This window comes from Rana temporaria, chromosome 3, assembly GCF_905171775.1.
Source record: "Rana temporaria chromosome 3, aRanTem1.1, whole genome shotgun sequence".
NCBI lineage: Eukaryota > Metazoa > Chordata > Amphibia > Anura > Ranidae > Rana > Rana temporaria.
In genome coordinates this window covers 328,376,322-328,393,761 of record NC_053491.1, presented here as the reverse complement: position 1 = coordinate 328,393,761, position 17,440 = coordinate 328,376,322, and the positions used below count along the sequence as shown (strand labels likewise).

Here is a 17,440-nt window from a genome sequence, read left to right as displayed (position 1 = left end):
GCTTGGAATCCGGGTGTAAAGGAGAGTAGAAGGGAAAATCCCGCTGCTGCCAACCAATTGTGACGGTATTGGTATGATATCCCCGTCAAACGTTCCCTTCTTCCCATAACGAAAATCACCCCAATAATCCACGAGGAGGGATATTCCTGGAATCGCCCAGAAAGCCACACATGAGACAAGCTTACTGCTGGAACAACACAGACTTTAATGGTTTTCTTCTCAGCTTTTTATACAGTCCAAGACATTGAAGCAACAATGAAATCTCCACCCCCCCTAATCACACACTAAGGCTAATTACTAAAACATTCTAGACAGGTCGGCACCGACCGACAATTATCATGTCTAATCACTGCACATTCCTTAAACAGCATAACAACAAACCACCTTCACACACTGAGTTTCCTAAGCAGACTTTTCGTCTGCATCCAGTTTGACACCTATTAACACTTCTGAGAATCACTAGGTTGTAGACAGCGTTATCACACAATTAAAGGCCTTTCAAAAGCTAGCCTTATTTAACATATGAACAGTCTTTACAGAGAGAGATGAATCACACACATGAAAACACCTGTTACCTCTAACCCACAGCATTAAGTTAGCAGGGAGAGAATTAGACTGAAGCATATAGGCAATTGCATCACAGTAACACTTTAACCACTTGCTTACTGGGCACATATACCCCCCCCCCCCTCCTGCCCAGGTGAAATTTCAGCTTCCGGCACTGCGACGTTTTAACTGACAATTGCGCGGTCGTGCGCCGTGGCTCCCAAACAAAATTGACGTCCTTTTTTCCCCACAAGTAGAGCTTTCTTTTGGTGGTATTTGATCGCCTGTGCGTTTTTTATTTTTTGCGCTATAAACCAAAAAGTGCGTCAATTTTTTGAAAAAAAATACAATATTTTTTACTTGTTGCTATAATAAATAGCCCAATTTAAAAAAAAAACACATTTTTTTTCTCAGTTATGGCGGACACATCGGACACTTTTGACACATCTTTGGCTCCATTCACATTTATACTGCGATCAGTGCTATAAATATTACCTAATTACTGTATAAATGTGACTGGCATTGAAGGGGTTAACACTAGGGGGTGAGGAAGGGGTTAAATATGTTCCCTATATAGTGTTCTTACTGTAGGTGGGGGGGGGTGACTGGGGGGGGGGGAGGTTACCGATCTGTGTCTCTATGTACAAGAGACACAGATCGGTCTCCTCTCCAGAGACAGGACGCTGTCTCTGTGTGAGCCGGCAATGACAGATGATCTCAAATGTTTACATATGAAATCATCTCTCATTGGCCGCACAGATCGCATCGCAAACGGCCACTCTGATTGGCCGTTCGCGGCGATCTGTAATTGGCTGTGTCCAAGGGGAACGCCCAAAGGGGCGGACGTCAATTGACGTCTAGTTGGATTTTGAGATCCGCGCTGTAGCCGTCATTTGACTATAGCGCGGGTCTCAGGAGGTTAAATAGAAACTTTCCCTACTTCACAAAATATGGTCTATTTATTGTGCCACAATCTTTTAAAAAAGTGAAGATTCCTTTTTTATGTCTTTCTGCACACAGAATTTAGAACTTTGTGTAATCCTTCCTTAAAGAACTTCACAAAAATTGTTGGGGGGCAACTGTTGACACATAAAATACCTTTGTCAATGTTATTTAATGTACAAGATAACACATAGGGGCAGATCCACAGAAGAATTACGCCGGTGTATCTATTGATACGCCGCGTAATTTCAGAGTTCCCGCGTCGTATCTTTGTTTTGTATCTACAAAACAAAGATACGACTGCATCTGGGCTAGATCCGACAGGCGTACGTCTTAGTACGCCGTCGGATCGTAGGTGCATTTTTCTGCCGGCCGCTAGGTGGCATTTCCGTTGAATTCCGCGTCGAGTGTGCAAATTAGCTAGATACGGCGATCCACGAACGTATGTCCGTCCGGCCCTTTTTTTTACGTCGTTTGCGTTCGTCTTTTTCCGGCGTATAGTTACCCCTGCTATATGAGGCGTACTGAATGTTAAGTATGGCCTTCGTTCCCGCGTCAAATTTAGAATTTTTTACGTCGTTTGCGTAAGTCGTTCGCGAATAGGGATTTGCGTAGAATGACGTCACCGTCGTAAGCATTGGTTGTTCCGGGTTAATTTCGAGCATGCGCACTGGGATACCCCTGCGGACGGCGCATGCGCCGTTAAAAAGAAACGTAATTTACGTTGGGTCACGACGTATTTACATAAAACACACCCCCATCACATTGATTTGAAATGCGCACCCTTACACCGCCAAAGATACACTACGCCGCCGTAACTTGCGGCGCAAATTCTTTGAGGATAAGGAAATTACGCTGTAAGTTACGGCGGCGTAGTGTATCAGAGATAGGCTACGCCGGCCACAACAATGCGCCGATGTACGTGGATCTGCCCCATAGAGTGCAGGTGTAATGCACATAGTGTAGGGGTGGGAATATGTATTCACCCTATGCAAGGGTCAGGAGTATGTATTTACAGAGTGCAAGGGTCCAATGTATGTAACCTACAGAGGGCAGATTTGAGAAGCGTGTATTGCACAATCCAGCAAACTGAGTGCAGCAGTCAGGTGTATGTCGATCTGCAGAGGCTAGAGTTAAAGTGAATGTGTTCCTTGTTCTGTATGATACAACTTTAAGAGGACTGATACACATTCTAGTACAGTCCATCTACCTCAAAGCACTACTGAATGTTGGCAGGCAAGTAAACATTAATGCTTTGTGTTGGTTCACGTCTGTACCCTGGGGAAGGACAATTGCTTTCTCAGTTGGCCACTCCAGGATGAAAACTGTCTGCTGTCCAAGGACTGAATCTTACATTGTCACAGCCGTCTATACACAGTGGAGTTGGAAGCTGTATGTACAGTTGTTGCTAGTACACTAGTTGCCTTTAGCTTCCCTTCTCTGGAATGTTGGTACATCTTTTAAAAAAGGCTGCCTCCACCATTCACATTAAAAATGGAGTGGTGGCGCTGAGAATCAGTGAAATAAGGTTAAAAATGACAGTTTTTTACAAATCCTTTAGAAGGGTTAAAATGGTATATAAAAACCTGGGAGTGGAAGGGAACAATGGAGAGGTAGGAGGAGGACACTGTCCTATGTGAAGCAGATGATCCCAGTCTGTTATCCGGGGCAAGTCTCCCAAAACGGGGGAGATGAGAGCAGGACTCCAATGTATGTAAGGATGTTCTTCTTTTTTCTCTTTCCTTCCACCATTCACATTAACCACTTCAGGACGATCGGGTCCTTCTTCCTGCTTGCCATGGATACGAGTGAGGGCAAGATGGCCCCCACCCGTCTCCATAGCATAGCAGGGCGGAAGCGACATCAAAACATGACTTCCGCCAATACGTCTTAAAGGGCCAATTTATTTTTGTCATTTTTTTCAAATGACAAATTTTATTTTTTTATTTTATTTTAGCCTAAATATGAGATCTGGGGTCAAAGAGACCTCAGATCTCATATTTAGGCTAAAATAAAATATAATTTAAGAGGACCTGTCATGTTTTTTTCTATTACAAGGGATGTTTACATTCCTTGTAATAGGAATAAAGGTGATCCAATTTTTTTTTTTTTTAAAACAGTGTAAAAATAAATAAAATCAAGTAAAATAAATAAAAAAAATTAAAGTGCCCCTGTCCCGACAAGCTCGCGCGCAGAAGCGAATGCATACGTGAGTAGAGCCCACAGATGAAAATGGTGTTAAAACCACACATGTGAGGTATCGCCACGTTTGTTAGAGCGAGAGCAATAATTCTAGCCCTAGACCTTCTGTGTAACTTAAAACATGCAACCTGTAGAATTTTTTAAACGTCGCCTATGGAGATTTTTAAGGGTAAAAGTTTGACGCCATTCCACGAGCGGGCACAATTTTAAAGTGTGACATGTTGGGTATCAATTTACTCGGTGTAACATTATCTTTCACAATAGAAAACATTTGGCTAACTTTACTATTGTCTTATTTTTTTAATTCAAAAATATTTTTTTCCAAAAAAGTGCGCTTGTAAGACCGCTGCGCAAATACGGTGTGACAAAAAGTATTGCAGTGACCACCATTTTATTCTCTATGGTGTTAGGAAAAAAATGTATAATGTTTGGGGGTTCTAAGTAATTTTCTAGCAAAAAAAACCTGTTTTAAACTTGTAAACACAGAGTCGAAAAAACAGGCAAGGTCCTTAAGTGGAGTGCCAAGGTGGCATTATTAATTGAAATAATTCTAGGACCACACTTTAAGCCAGCAAAACAATCTTTAAAAGATTGATGGCTGTATTCTGTTTTTGTTTTGTTTTTCATTTAGTTGTTCAAAACACATATTAGGCATTGAAGTATTTTGGGCATTCCCCATCAGTACTGCAGTAAATTCTCTCTGCTTCTGGGACATTTCTTCAAAACAAGCTGGAACACAAAGTGTTTTTGCTGTCTTTGCCAATATGTGTCAAGTTTTTTTTTTGTTACTGTTGTTTCTTTTAGATTTATTACTATTTATCTCTACCCTACAGTTGAAAATTGTTTTATTTTACTTGTGACAGGTGTGATTGATCTCTGTTTCTGCTGGTAAAGGTAACCAGGCACAGGGTGTTTTTTTTTTTTTTTTTTTTTAGGGTTGCTTAGTTGTTAACACCACAAGTATTAAATGTTTTATTTATTTAGCATTGTACCTGATATTTCTCAGATACATGTTCTGTTTTCATGATATGATGATCCTGACTTTGTACTTTTTGTCAGTGTATGCACAAATAAATAGGAATGATCTTTGATTTTCATGACCGTATTACAGGTGTTAAAGGGCCAAAACCAGATGTCACCCCTGGCTTTTTATTTCTTTAGAATAGTCCAACAGGGAGACCTCCTCACCATAATTCCGAGCTCATTATCCAACCTCTATCTGAGAGTTTTGAATGTTCTCACACACCTTTTGTGTTCCATTTAATTTTTCTGCATTATTCCTAATATATATAAAAAAAAAAAATGAACAAAGTCAAACCATTATAATGGCCACTGCAGATGTACAGCTTAAGAAATTAAACACACAGATTTCACCAAATGACCAATAGTTACAACGTATATAAAAACATTTAGGTGGTTTAACTCTCTGGCATCTGCAAAACCCTGAAATACCAATTAACCACTTAAGACCCGGACCAAAATGCAGCTAAAGGACCCTGCCCCTTTTTGTGATTTCACACTGCGTCGCTTTAACTGACAATTGCGCGATGGTGCGACGTGGCTCCCAAACAAAATTGGCGTCCTTTTTTTCCCACAAATAGAGCTTTCTTTTGGTGGTATTTGATCACCTCGGCGGTTTTTATTTTTTGCGCTATAAACAAAAATAGAGCGACAATTTTGAAAAAAAATCAATATTTTTTGCTTTAATAAATATCCCCCAAAAATATATAAAAAAACATTTTTTTTCCTCAGTTTAGGCCAATTCGTATTCTACCTATTTTTGGTAAAAAAAATCGCAATAAGCGTTTATCGGTTGGTTTGCGCAAAATTTATATCATTTACAAAATAGGGGATAGTTTTATTGCATTTTTATAAAAAAAATATTTTTTACTACTAATGGCGGCGGTCAGTGATTTTTTTTCGTGACTGCGACATTATGGCGGACACTTCGGACAATTTTGACACATTTTTGGGACCATTGTCATTTAAAATGCATTGTTTATTGTGAAAATGACAATTGCAGTTTGGGAGTTAACCACAGGGGGCGCTGATGGGTTTATGTGTTCCCTAAAGTGTGTTTACAACTGTAGTGGGTGTGGCTGTAGGTGTGACGTCATCGATTGTGTCCCCCTATAAAAGGGATGACACGATCGATGATGCCGCCACAGTGAAGAACGGAGAAGCTGTGTTTACACACAGCTCTCCCCGTTCTTCAGCTCCGGGGACCGATCGCGGGACTCCAGCGGCGATCGGGTCCGCTGGTCCCGGTCACGGAGCTTCGGACCGGGTCGCGCCCGTGACCCACGGCTGGGTACTAGTACAGGACGTACCTGTATGTATATGTGCCCAGCCGTGCCATTCTGCCGACGTATATGTGCAGGAAGCGGTCCTTAAGTGGTTAAGGGTGAACTGAGAAATAAATGTATCTGGTAATTTATTTCTGATTTTCAAACCACTAAACTCAGAAGCAGCCATTCTCATTGCTTTTTGGGGCAGTTCCTTCCTGCCTCTAAGCATTTTTTGGCTTTGAGAGAAGGCCTGCTGATCATTAACCGCTTCAGCCCCAGAAGATTTTACCCCCCTTTCTGACCAGAGCGCTTTTTACAATTTGGCACCGTGTCGCTTTAACTGACAATTACGTGTCGTGCAATGGTGTACCCAAACAAAAAAAATGTAATCACAAATAGAGCTTTCTTTTTGTGTTTTTTGATCACCTCTGCGGTTTTTATTTTTTGCGCTATAAACAAAAGAACAGCGACAATTTTGAAAAAAACACTATCTTTTATTTTTTGCTATATAATAAATATCCCAATTTAACAAAAAATAAATAAACATTTCCTCCGTTTAGGCCGATATGTATTCTTCTACATATTTTTGGTAAAAAAAATCACAATAAGCGTATATTGATTGATTTGCGCAAAAGTTATAGCGTCTACAAAATAGGGGATAGAATTATGGCATTCTTCTTCTTTTTTTTTTTTTTTTTCTTTTTTTACTAGTAATGCGATTTTTATTGGGACTGTGACATTATGGCGGACACATCGAACATTTTTTGACACATTTTTGGGACCATTGACAATTTTACAGCGAAAAGTGCTATAAAAATACAATGATTACTGTAAAAATGTCACTGGCAGTGAAGGGGTTAACACTAGGGGCGATCAAGGGGTTAATTGTGTTCCCTCTCTGTGTTCTGTGCTCTCTGGGGGGGATGAGACTTACTAGGGGAAATTACAGATCGCTGTTCATACTTTGTATGAACATACGATCAGTCATTTCTCCCCTGAAAGAACCGGGAGGTGTGTGTTTACACACACAACTCCTGGTTCTCTCTCTGTCACAAGCGATCGTGGATGCCCGGCGGTCATCGCACTCGCCGGGCACTCGCATCTGCTCCAGGGGCTGGCAGCGAGTGAGTGTGCGCCCCTAGTGGACACAGGGCGAAGTGACGTATCTTAATGTTATTTCGCCCAGCCGAGCCATGTTCTTGCGTTAAAACTGCAGCGGCTGGTCAGCAAGTGGTTAAAGTACAACTAAAGACAAAAAAAATGTTTTAGTTTTGAATACAGTGCAGAGAGATTAGAACAACTGTCAGTTTTTATTGCGTTCTGTGCCCTAATAGGGAGATTCACCCTCTCTGTTTGTCCTGTTTACCATTATTATTGAAAGTGAAAGTAAAAGAAAATCCCAAATGTTGGGTTGTCCCTAGAAAAGTATTAGAGGGGAAATCTTCCAATGGGGGACACTAGATCTGGTGAGCTGTGGGTCCCCAAAGAATTCCCTTATATTGCACACTTCCTTTCTGGCTATGGGAAAGGAAGTGAAGTGAAATATCCGCAATGGCAGACAGATGGTGAAAAAAATCTTACAGGGGTCAAAACCCTCCCTTGCTCTAACCAAAATGGAAAAAAAAAAATGTTTTGTCTATATTTTTGCTTTAAGGCAGGTTAGTCTCCGGAAGTTTAGGGGAGAAGTTTGCATTTGCTTGCATTCAGGGAACAATGGCTTTTCTTATACTTACCGATTATATGATTCTTATAAGCCATCAATGCATCATTTGTTAAGCAGAAGTCATATGACAACTACAACCCAGCCACATTTCCAGGTTGCTGGAATACAGACGAGGGCCCAGATTCACGTAGGAGGGTGTATCTTTGTGCGGGCGTAGCGTAACTTAGAGAGGCGAGTACCGTATTCACAAAGAACTTGCGCCCTAAGTTACGGCGGCGTAGCGTAAATGGGCCGGGGTAAGCCCGCCTAATTCAAACTAGGCTGGTAGGGGGCGTGTTGTATGGTAATGAATCGTGACCCCACGTAAATGACGCACCTAACAAACGGCGCATGCGCGCGCATGCTCAGTATCACGTCAAATTTTCTCCCTAACTTACGCCGGCTCAATGTTTAGTCGACCTGAACGTAACCTACGCCCATCGCCATTCACGGACGACTTACGCAAACAACGTAAAATACGACACTGTTCCAACGTTTCCGACATCCATATCTAACATGACTTACCCCTGCTTAATGAGGGGTAAAGTTACGCCGGTCGGACGCCTTACGTAACCAGCGTATTTTAATACGCCGGGCGCAAGTACGTTCGTGAATTGGCGTATCTAGCTCATTTGCATATTCGATGCGGAAATCAACGGAAGTGCCACCTAGCGGCCAGCGTAAATATGCACCTAAGATACGACGGCGTAAGAGACTTACGTCAGTTGTATCTTATACAAATTCTGGCGTATCTGATTCTTTGAATCAAGCGCCGAGATACGACGCCTCACATTCAGACTTACGACGGCGTATCTGGAGATACGCCGTCGTAAGTCCTTTGTGAATCTGGGCCGAGATTTGGCCAATTTGTTTCCTAACTTTTGAGCAGTTTTTCCTTCACATTGGTGCCATATAATTCCATGATAACATTTTCCAAAATTCTCCACTGTCTGATTATCCTATAAAGATTGTAGAATCCGAGCAATTGATTTAATTGTGTTGGGGTATCTCTAAATACAAATGAATAAAAAAGTTTTAAAGGACAGTTTAAATCATTTGTTACCCCCAAAGAAATGGATCATGTTCCTTTAGGTATGAATAACAGCATAGAGCTTGTGCTGTGTAATTTGGCACTTTCTATCATCTAAAACAGGGGTCTAAAACTGGCGGCCCTCCAAGTCCCATCATGCCTCTGCCTGTTGGAGTCATGCTTTTAATTGTCAACCTTTCAATGCCTCATGGGACTTGTAATTTTGCAACAGCTAGAGGGCCGCCAATTTGAGACCCCTGATCTAAAACACTATTTCTCAACTCCAGTCCTCAAGTACCCCTAATAGGTCATGTTTTCTGGCTTTCCATTATTTTGCACAGGTGATTTGAACAGTTTCACTGCCTTAGTAATTGCCACAGCCATTTCATCTGAGGGAAATCCTGAAAACATGACCTGTTGGGGGTACTTGAGGGCTGGAGAAACATTGATCTATAATACCTGGCTGATCCTGCCTAGTGCTGCCCTCCCCTTTTTAAACTGACCACATTTATCATGGCTGCTGAGCCCCAACACCATGGTCAGTTTACATGCCTCCATCATCTGCTGTCTCTCCACTGTCCCCCCCCCCCTCCCTGCCTGTCCGCTAGTGTCAGTGCCCTCCCTTCCCCTCCTGCTGCTAAAATAACTATCATTTTTAGGCAATCCCCTGTGTTCCATAATGCTATGTGTCCCTGTGTATGTGCTTGATTAAAAAAATACTGCTCTATACCTTATTTCAAAGCGCAGCTCGGCACTCACATGACCATTGCCGATCTCCTCCCCTCCTCCTGACTGACATCTGCGGGGGATTCTCAGCCCCTCCAGGTGTAGCTGTCAGATAGGGAGAGGGAACGGTGGGCGTTCACATGAGCGCTAAGTGCTGCTATGAAATGAGGTATAGAACAACATTTTTTTTTTAAATAAAGCACATGCACAGGGGCACATAGCATTGTGGAACACAGAGGATTGCCTGAAAAACACCAAGTGGGTTTACAACCACTTTAAGTCCAACTCTGTTATGGAACAGTAAAAGGAAAGCTTTTATTTATCACAATAGTAACTGTAATGCCGCGTACACGCGATCAGATTTTCTTTTGTCTGTCAAGAACACAGTGACGTACAACACTACGACAAGCCGAGAAAATTAAGTTCAATGCTTCCGGGCATGCATCGAATCGTTTCCGAGCATGCGTCGAAATTTTGCGCGTCGGAATTGCTACAGACAATCGGATTTTCCAATAGGATTTTTTTCCGTCTGAAAATTTGAGAACCAGCTCTTAATCTTTTTTTGGTGGAAATTCCGACAGCGAAAGTCCGATGGAGCATACACATGGTTGGAATTTCCATTTAAAATCTCACATCTGACTTTTGCTGTTGGAATTTCCGATCGTTTCTATATAATGGAGTTTTGAAGCAAAAAATGCATTCAGGACAGATGGTCAGAGGCATTTGAAATGCCAAACACCTTGTAAAAGTCTGTAAACGCGGTAACTCACATTAAAATACTTCTAAACGCAGCAAAACTGACATTTTTAAACATCCGTTACCATCTGTCAAGTTAAATTGTTCAGGAGAATTCGTAAAATGTCCCGTGATCAATTTTTAAAGTTCTACCTTGAAGATTGAACGGGTTTTTTTATCTTGAAGAGATGAGCTCTGACTAGCTCAAAGCAGTTCATTTGCTGTGTTGAATTAGTTGTTAATATTTGCTACTTATTTTTGGTATTAGGCTTCATGTACACTATCTGGTCCTAAACATGAGTTTAGAAGCTTTTTTCCAAAGCTCCTAAACTCCACTCCTCCCTTCTCCTGAGCGTGGAAGAATCACGTTCTGGATGTGAAAGTTTTGGCTGCGGGAAAACGCAATTGTGCCACGCTTTTCCGTGGCTGCAGGAAAATGACGGGCAAGTATACATGAAGCCTTAGGAAGTAACAACATTTTGTCTTAAATGGTAAGTGCACTTTTAAAGAGGAGATACCTTTTTTTGCCACCTCCCCCCTTCCCCAACCTACAGTACTACAGCCTTCCTTGGGAAAATAGTGGACATTTGGGTCAAGGTTCCGAGAAAGTCTATGGGGATCAACTTGCACAGACATGACCTGTGCAAAGTACAGTTTACTGATGGTTGTAAACATTGCAGGATGGAAGCGGGAAGTATTCGGTGGGCAAGGGGATTGGAATACTTTAATTCAAAACCAATTTTTATTAATTGTTTCCATCAAAGCTTAAAGTGTAACTAAACCCAGAACCCTGCATTCACGATATCTGGTCTCCCTGTCGGGAAAGGTTCCACTCGTGGTAATACCATCTGATATTTGGCGTGCAGTACTGATGTCCACCAGCAGGTGTCTCCTGGCAGTCAGGAGAGCCTTTCCCTGCTGGTGTTATGTGATCTTTGGGCCGCAGTACTGGTGTCCACCAGCGAGTGGATCCTGGCAGGATGGAGCAGGTATCTCCTCCTGCAATTAGGAATCACCTGAACCTGATAGCAGGTAATGGTATAAAAACCTGGCAAGTTCAACACACTTTGCTTTGGCTTCGTCTTGTGCCCTGATCGGAACCTTGATCCTGAACCTGTTGCCTGAACCTGTTATCTGAACCTGATCCTGATCCTGATCCCAAACCTATTTGTACCTGTTCCCGTCAGTCCTGTATCCCTGGATCCCTGCCCTGCTGTCTGATCCCTTTCACCCTCTCCCTGTCCATTGCTCCTTATCCCCCATTTGATGATCTCCCGTTATGACCATGGCTTAGCTAGACTATGATTCCTGTATTCCCTTTTGGCTATATTTATTGTTATTTTGAGGTCTTGTCTAATATTGGTTTGTTGTGCACTGTGTGTTATCTTCAGCCCAATATTGTAAACCAGGCACTCCTGGCAGATGGCACAGTCAGGTTCTTGACCTCTCTGCAGATTATGTAGGTAAGCAATGCAACCTGGTGCAAGTCTCAATGCAGCCTGTGACTGACCAGTGACTGACCAGTGGAGGAGCAATATTATACTGATGAGTTCCTTCTTGTGGTATTTCCTTATTCTTCTTGTAAGCATGTTTACTGAGTTAGATCAACAGTACTCTGCAAAGAGGGGGCGGCAAATAATAATTAAGACAGATTCAGTGTTGTGTAAAAATACATTTATAATTTATTTTTTAATTAATACCGAACTGGATAAATTAATATTTTGTTTATATGAATGGAACTCGGCTTTAAAGTTTTAGGATACATTATCATGCTTTTATTTAAATCGAATTAATATATCTATATTGTATCTCCTCTCTTTGCAGACTGATGCACAGTACGCGACTTCTGTGGCTGAAAACATAAAAAGCATGTAAGTTTTATTCTTTTGTGTCTCCACGTGGCTGCATTTATGATCCAGCTTTAGAACCAGCCACCCGTGCTTTGTTATTTCTAAACATAAGACTAGCTTCCATAGTGGAATATAATTTGAAAAACATTAGCAGGAAAGTGTCGTTTCAGGATGGTGAGGGTGGAGGAGAGACGAAATTAGCACATATAACTTGTAAGGGTGGATATTTCTTTGCAATGTCCTTGAAATGTTAGTTGAAACGGTTATAAAATCTTGGCATGGATTTGTCATTTTAATTTATGTGTTTGGTGTGTCGCTTCCAGCATTCTCGATTAGAATTAAAAATGCAGTGAATAGATTAGGTGGAAGTATCTGAACCTGATTAATAGACCGTAGTACAAAATAAATCATATATTAGAAAATTAAAGTGCAAGTTCACTCTTTTGGAGATGGAAAAAACCTAGATGCATCACAAGCGATAATATTTTTTTCTTAGATGCATGTCTAAGCTCCAGTATATCTTATCCTTCCCAATATGCTTAGCATTTACAGTTTTCGTTAATTTTGTTGACTTGTAAAAAGAGAAGTTAACCAGTCATTGAAAAAAAACTATACAAACCTATAAATGCAGGCACCATTAGGCCCCTTTTACATCTGCGGACCGTATGTCCGCTTTTTCATCCATGCGTGTGCGTATGAAAAAGGGACATACATTGGTCCCTATGAGATTGCAGGTGTCAGCGGATGATCCGCTGACACCCGATCTTGCCCGCTTCCGCATTCCTCCGATTCTGCAGACGGAGGAAAACCCTATTTTCCTTCTGTCTGCGGATTGGATGAACACGGACAGACGGTCTGTGTTCATCCGATTCCCCCCCATAGGGGAGAGCGGAGAAAAGACAGGGCGGTCCCTGCACAGTGTGCGGGGACCGCCCTGTCATCCGTTGCCTCAGCGGGGATCAACAGAGTGATCCCCACTGAGCAAGCAGAGGTTCACGGGGCGGATCATTACTGATCCGCCCCGTGTGGAAGGGCCCTAAGAGGACAGTACATACAATTGTATTTTTTTTCTATGTAGTCTTTGGAATGCACTCATAAATAAAGGTTCATATAAAAAAGGAGAGACACTATCCTATAGGTAGAGATGTAATTGGGGGAATGTATTGATACAACAAAGTTTTAAAGGCCACTTTATTAGGTACACCTTGCTAGTTGCCGGTTTGGACCCCCTTTTGCCTTCAGAACTGCCCTAATTCTTTGTGGAATATATTTAACAAGGTGTTGGAAACATTCCTCAGAGATTTTGGTCCATATTAACATCATAGCATCACGCAGTTGCTGCAGATTTGTTGGACATCCATGATGCGATGCTCCACTTCCACCACATCCCAAAGGTGCTCTATTGGATTGAGATCTGGTAACTGTGAAGGCCATTGGAGTACAGTGACATCATTGTCATGTTCAAGAAACAAGTTTGAGAATGTAAATGGAGGCAGTGTCAGAGCAAGCGACTATGCAGAAGGACAGCTGCACTGCACCTGAAATGACTGTAGTAGTGGTGACAACTACAGTGATTTTCAGCTTCCACAGGAATCGTTTAGGTATTAGATATGCACGCTTACAGTAAATTGATCGAAGCTAGGCCAATGTAACTATGCAATAAAGTGCTGAATACTTACAGTAAACCAGCTTTAAGAAATAGAGTTACATATTACTCCTTGTATAGTTCTATTTACTTTAGTTGAATCTGACACTTCAGCAAGAGTTAGGCCCTGTACACACGGTCGGTCCATCGGACCGTTCTCATCGGTTAACCGATGAAGCTGACTGATGGTCTGATGTGCCTACACTCCATCAGTTTAAAAACCGATAGAGTCCAACGCGGTGACGTAAAACACAACGACGTGCTGGGAAAAATTAAGTTCAATGCTTCCAAGCATGCGTTGACTTGATTCTGAGCATTATCGCTTGTGATGCATCTAGGTTTTTTCCATCTCCAAAAGAGTGAACTTGCACTTTAATTTTCTAATATATGATTTATTTTGTACTACGTACTAACCGTCGGTTTTGACCGATCGGTTAGGTGTCCATCGGTTCAATTTTAAAGCAAGTTCTACATTTTTCGACCGAAGGATAACGGACTGATGGGGCCCACAAACGGTCGGTTTGGACCGATGAAACTGAACTTTAGTCCGTTTTCATCAGTTTTGTCCGATCGTGTGTACAGGGCCTAATGTGTGTTACTGCAACACATGTAATGTGTTTGGTGCAATTCATTCTGACTGTCACCCCAACACACTAAATGAAGACACCCACATTGCAGTCAGCAAAATATTGTACTGACTCCATATCAGTATTTAAGCACTTTTAGTAGACCACAATTTTAAAAGGTGAGACATCAAGCAGCATTTAATAAAAAATCAACAGTAGAGTGTATTATTTCAGTGAAAAAAACACAGGCAAAATAATACACAGACTCCGTTAACAGTATTTAAGCACTTTTACTGGGCAGCATTTCAAAAGGGAAAGGCACCAGACAGCTTTTAATAAAAAAAACAAAAACAAAACACAAATCAGTATTGCAATGTATTTTTTTCTCTCCCAAAAAGCCAGCATAATATTGTACTGGCACAATTCAGTATTTCAGCACTTTTGCTTGGCTGTATTTTTTAAACGAGGGACACCAGACAGCTTTTAAAAAAATAAATAAACATTAAAGTGTATTATTGCACAGGCATTCAACAGGCAGCATTTAATAAAGTAACCAACAATAAAATGTAATAATTTAAAGGATAAGTTCATCTTTGGGAACACGTTACATGTTCCACCCGGCCGCATCATTCATTCAGAGTTCTGTGAATTAACTAAATGTCCCAACATGCTTTGTGGCTGTCAGCAGGGGAGGGCTGGCAGCCTTAGGCCTGGGGGGCAAGTCCAGTCAAGTGGCCCATAGAGCGTGGAAAAGTGATGGATCAAGGAAAACAGTCTAAGATTTTTCATGATCACAAGAGTCCGCACAGAGGCTCCCCTTACATCAGAGTCTGCACAGAGCCTCCCCTTACATCAGAGTCTGCACAGAGCCTCCCCTTACATCAGAGTCTGCACAGAGCCTCCCCTTACATCAGAGTCTGCACAGAGCCTCCCCTTACATCAGAGTCTGCACAGAGCCTCCCCTTACATCAGAGTCCGCACAGACCCCATATACATCAGATCTGATGTAAGGGGTGTTCTGAGAAACTTGATTTAAGGGTGCATGCTGTGGACTATTGTGTAAAGAGGGTCTCTGCTCACCAAAGTCCCCTTTAACAAAGTCCACAGAGCACCCCTTTTTATACACTGGGAGACTAAAGACGGTGAGCTTACCAGGATGGAGGCTGAGGCGCAGGCAGGCTGTCTGATGCTTTTTTGGGTTCAAACTTCCTGTCCAGTGCCCACACATGCCCGGGGAGTGTGGGCAGGGCAGACTCAGAAGGAGGAGGAGCATATGAGCTCTATCTCTCCTCGTGTTTGTGCAGAGAGAGAAGGGGATGTCAGCGCTGGTGTGCGCTGAGGCTGAGCTATGTGTGAGACGAGACATAGCTCAGCTCTGCAGCCATCTACCTCGGAGCTGACACAGGCACGGCTGCACAGCGGGAGATGAGCAGCAGCCGTGACCTGTGTTAAAAGAGCTCCAGTAGGCATATTCCTGCTCTGCAAAAACAGCGATTGGTAGTTGGCGGCCGGTGGCTGTGTATAGTGTCACCAGCCCGGGGGGAGATTTCCACCCTGCCAGCCCTCCCCTGGCTGTCAGCTTGTTCTCAATTAATTATCATGGCGCTGTTTAGAGCTGTGGTAGTTCATTGAGTCTTCCTTTCCAGTGTGAAACTGCCTGGCCGTATGATGTATGGACAGACAGCATACACTGACCGTCTGCAGGAGACCCGCATGACATCAGTGATCTGCTGATCACTAGTGCAATGCTTTCCAGGCTTCTAAAAAATAAAATAGTAAGGGCCGGATTCAGCAAGAATTTACGCCGGCGTATCTATAGATACGCAGCGTAAATTCAAAGCTGCGCCGGCGTATCTTCTTTCTGTATTCAGAAAGCAAGATACGCCGAAATTAGGCTAAGATCCGACCGGCGTAAGTCTCTTACGCGGTCGTATCTTAGGGTGCATATTTACGCTGGCCGCTAGGTGGCGCTTCCGTCGTTTTCAGCGTAGAATATGCAAATGACCTAGATACGCCGATTCACAAACGTACGTGCGCCCGGCGGAATTTTTTTACCTCGTTTGTGTAAGGCTTTTCCGGCATAACGTTGCTCCTGCTTCTATGAGGCGTACGCAATGTTAAGTATGGACCTCGTTCCCGCGTCGAATTTTGAATTTTTTACGTTGTTTGAGTAAGTCGTTCGCGAATAGGGCTGGACGTAATTTACGTTCACGTCGAAAGCCATGACGATTTGCCGACGTCATTTGGAGCATGCGCACTGGGATACGTCCACGGACGGCGCATGCGCCGTTCGTTAAAAACATCAAAAACGCGGGGTCACTACTATTTTACATAGTACACGCCCCCAACTAGCCTATTTTGAATTAGGCCGGCTTGCGGCCGCGCAGTTACACTGCGCCGCCGTAAGTTTCAGCGCAAGTTCTTTGTGAATACACAACTTGCTGCTCAAACTTACTGAGAAACGCTACGCCCGCCTAAAGATAGGCGATTCTCTCTGAATCTACCCCTAAATGCACATTTTTTTTACTTGCAAAAAAATGTGCATTTTTTATTTTTTTTGGTACCTGTGAGAGTGGCTGCACATGTCCCAGGGGCTACCCCCTCTTGCTTTTGGGGCTGTGGCATGGAAGGTACAGTGCATGGCGGTCATGTCCAAAAGTCAAATGATTTTGGATTTGTATTTATAACTTCATTTACTCACTAACCCTGGTGCAGCCAGCATTACTGAGACACCCAGCTGATGAGGCACCAGGGCATGCAAGGAAACTCATAGCATTTATCTTTTTTTTTTTTTTAATTCTTTATTTTATATGTTTTTTTTTTTCACACTTAATTTCTCCTTATACAAACATATATAGCTAGCTTTAGCAGTACACAAATTAACATTTTCCTTTAAACATATTCTCGTTAATCGTTGAACCTCTTAACCAGATTTCAAGAATCTACCTTCGTATCCACTAATTGTAGCTATATAATAGTAAACTCCCTGTTCCCTCGTACCAGCCTTCCCTCTAGATCCCTCTTCCCTCCCCCCCATGTGCCACCTCCCAAAAAAAAAAAAAAAAATCCCCCGGCCCCTCCCCCTCTCCTCCCCCCACCTCCCCCTTCAAAGGTCGCGTTCTCTGAATCTTATATATGGGGTCCACACCTGTCTATGCTTCTCCTCTTGTTCTCTTATTCCCATCGTCAGATTCTCCATCTGCTGAAT

The 17,440-nt window shown here is 42.5% G+C and overlaps 1 protein-coding gene across 1 annotated transcript in view; it reads left to right on the top strand.

Moving 5' to 3' along the window:
• MGAT4B (alpha-1,3-mannosyl-glycoprotein 4-beta-N-acetylglucosaminyltransferase B) overlaps nt 1-17,440 on the top strand; it is a 600,394-nt gene that overhangs the window by 353,544 nt on the left and 229,410 nt on the right. Inside the window, exon 5 of the mRNA XM_040344984.1 lies at nt 11,996-12,042. Coding sequence (XP_040200918.1) covers nt 11,996-12,042 — 47 coding nt within the window. The remainder of the gene's footprint in view (nt 1-11,995; nt 12,043-17,440) is intronic.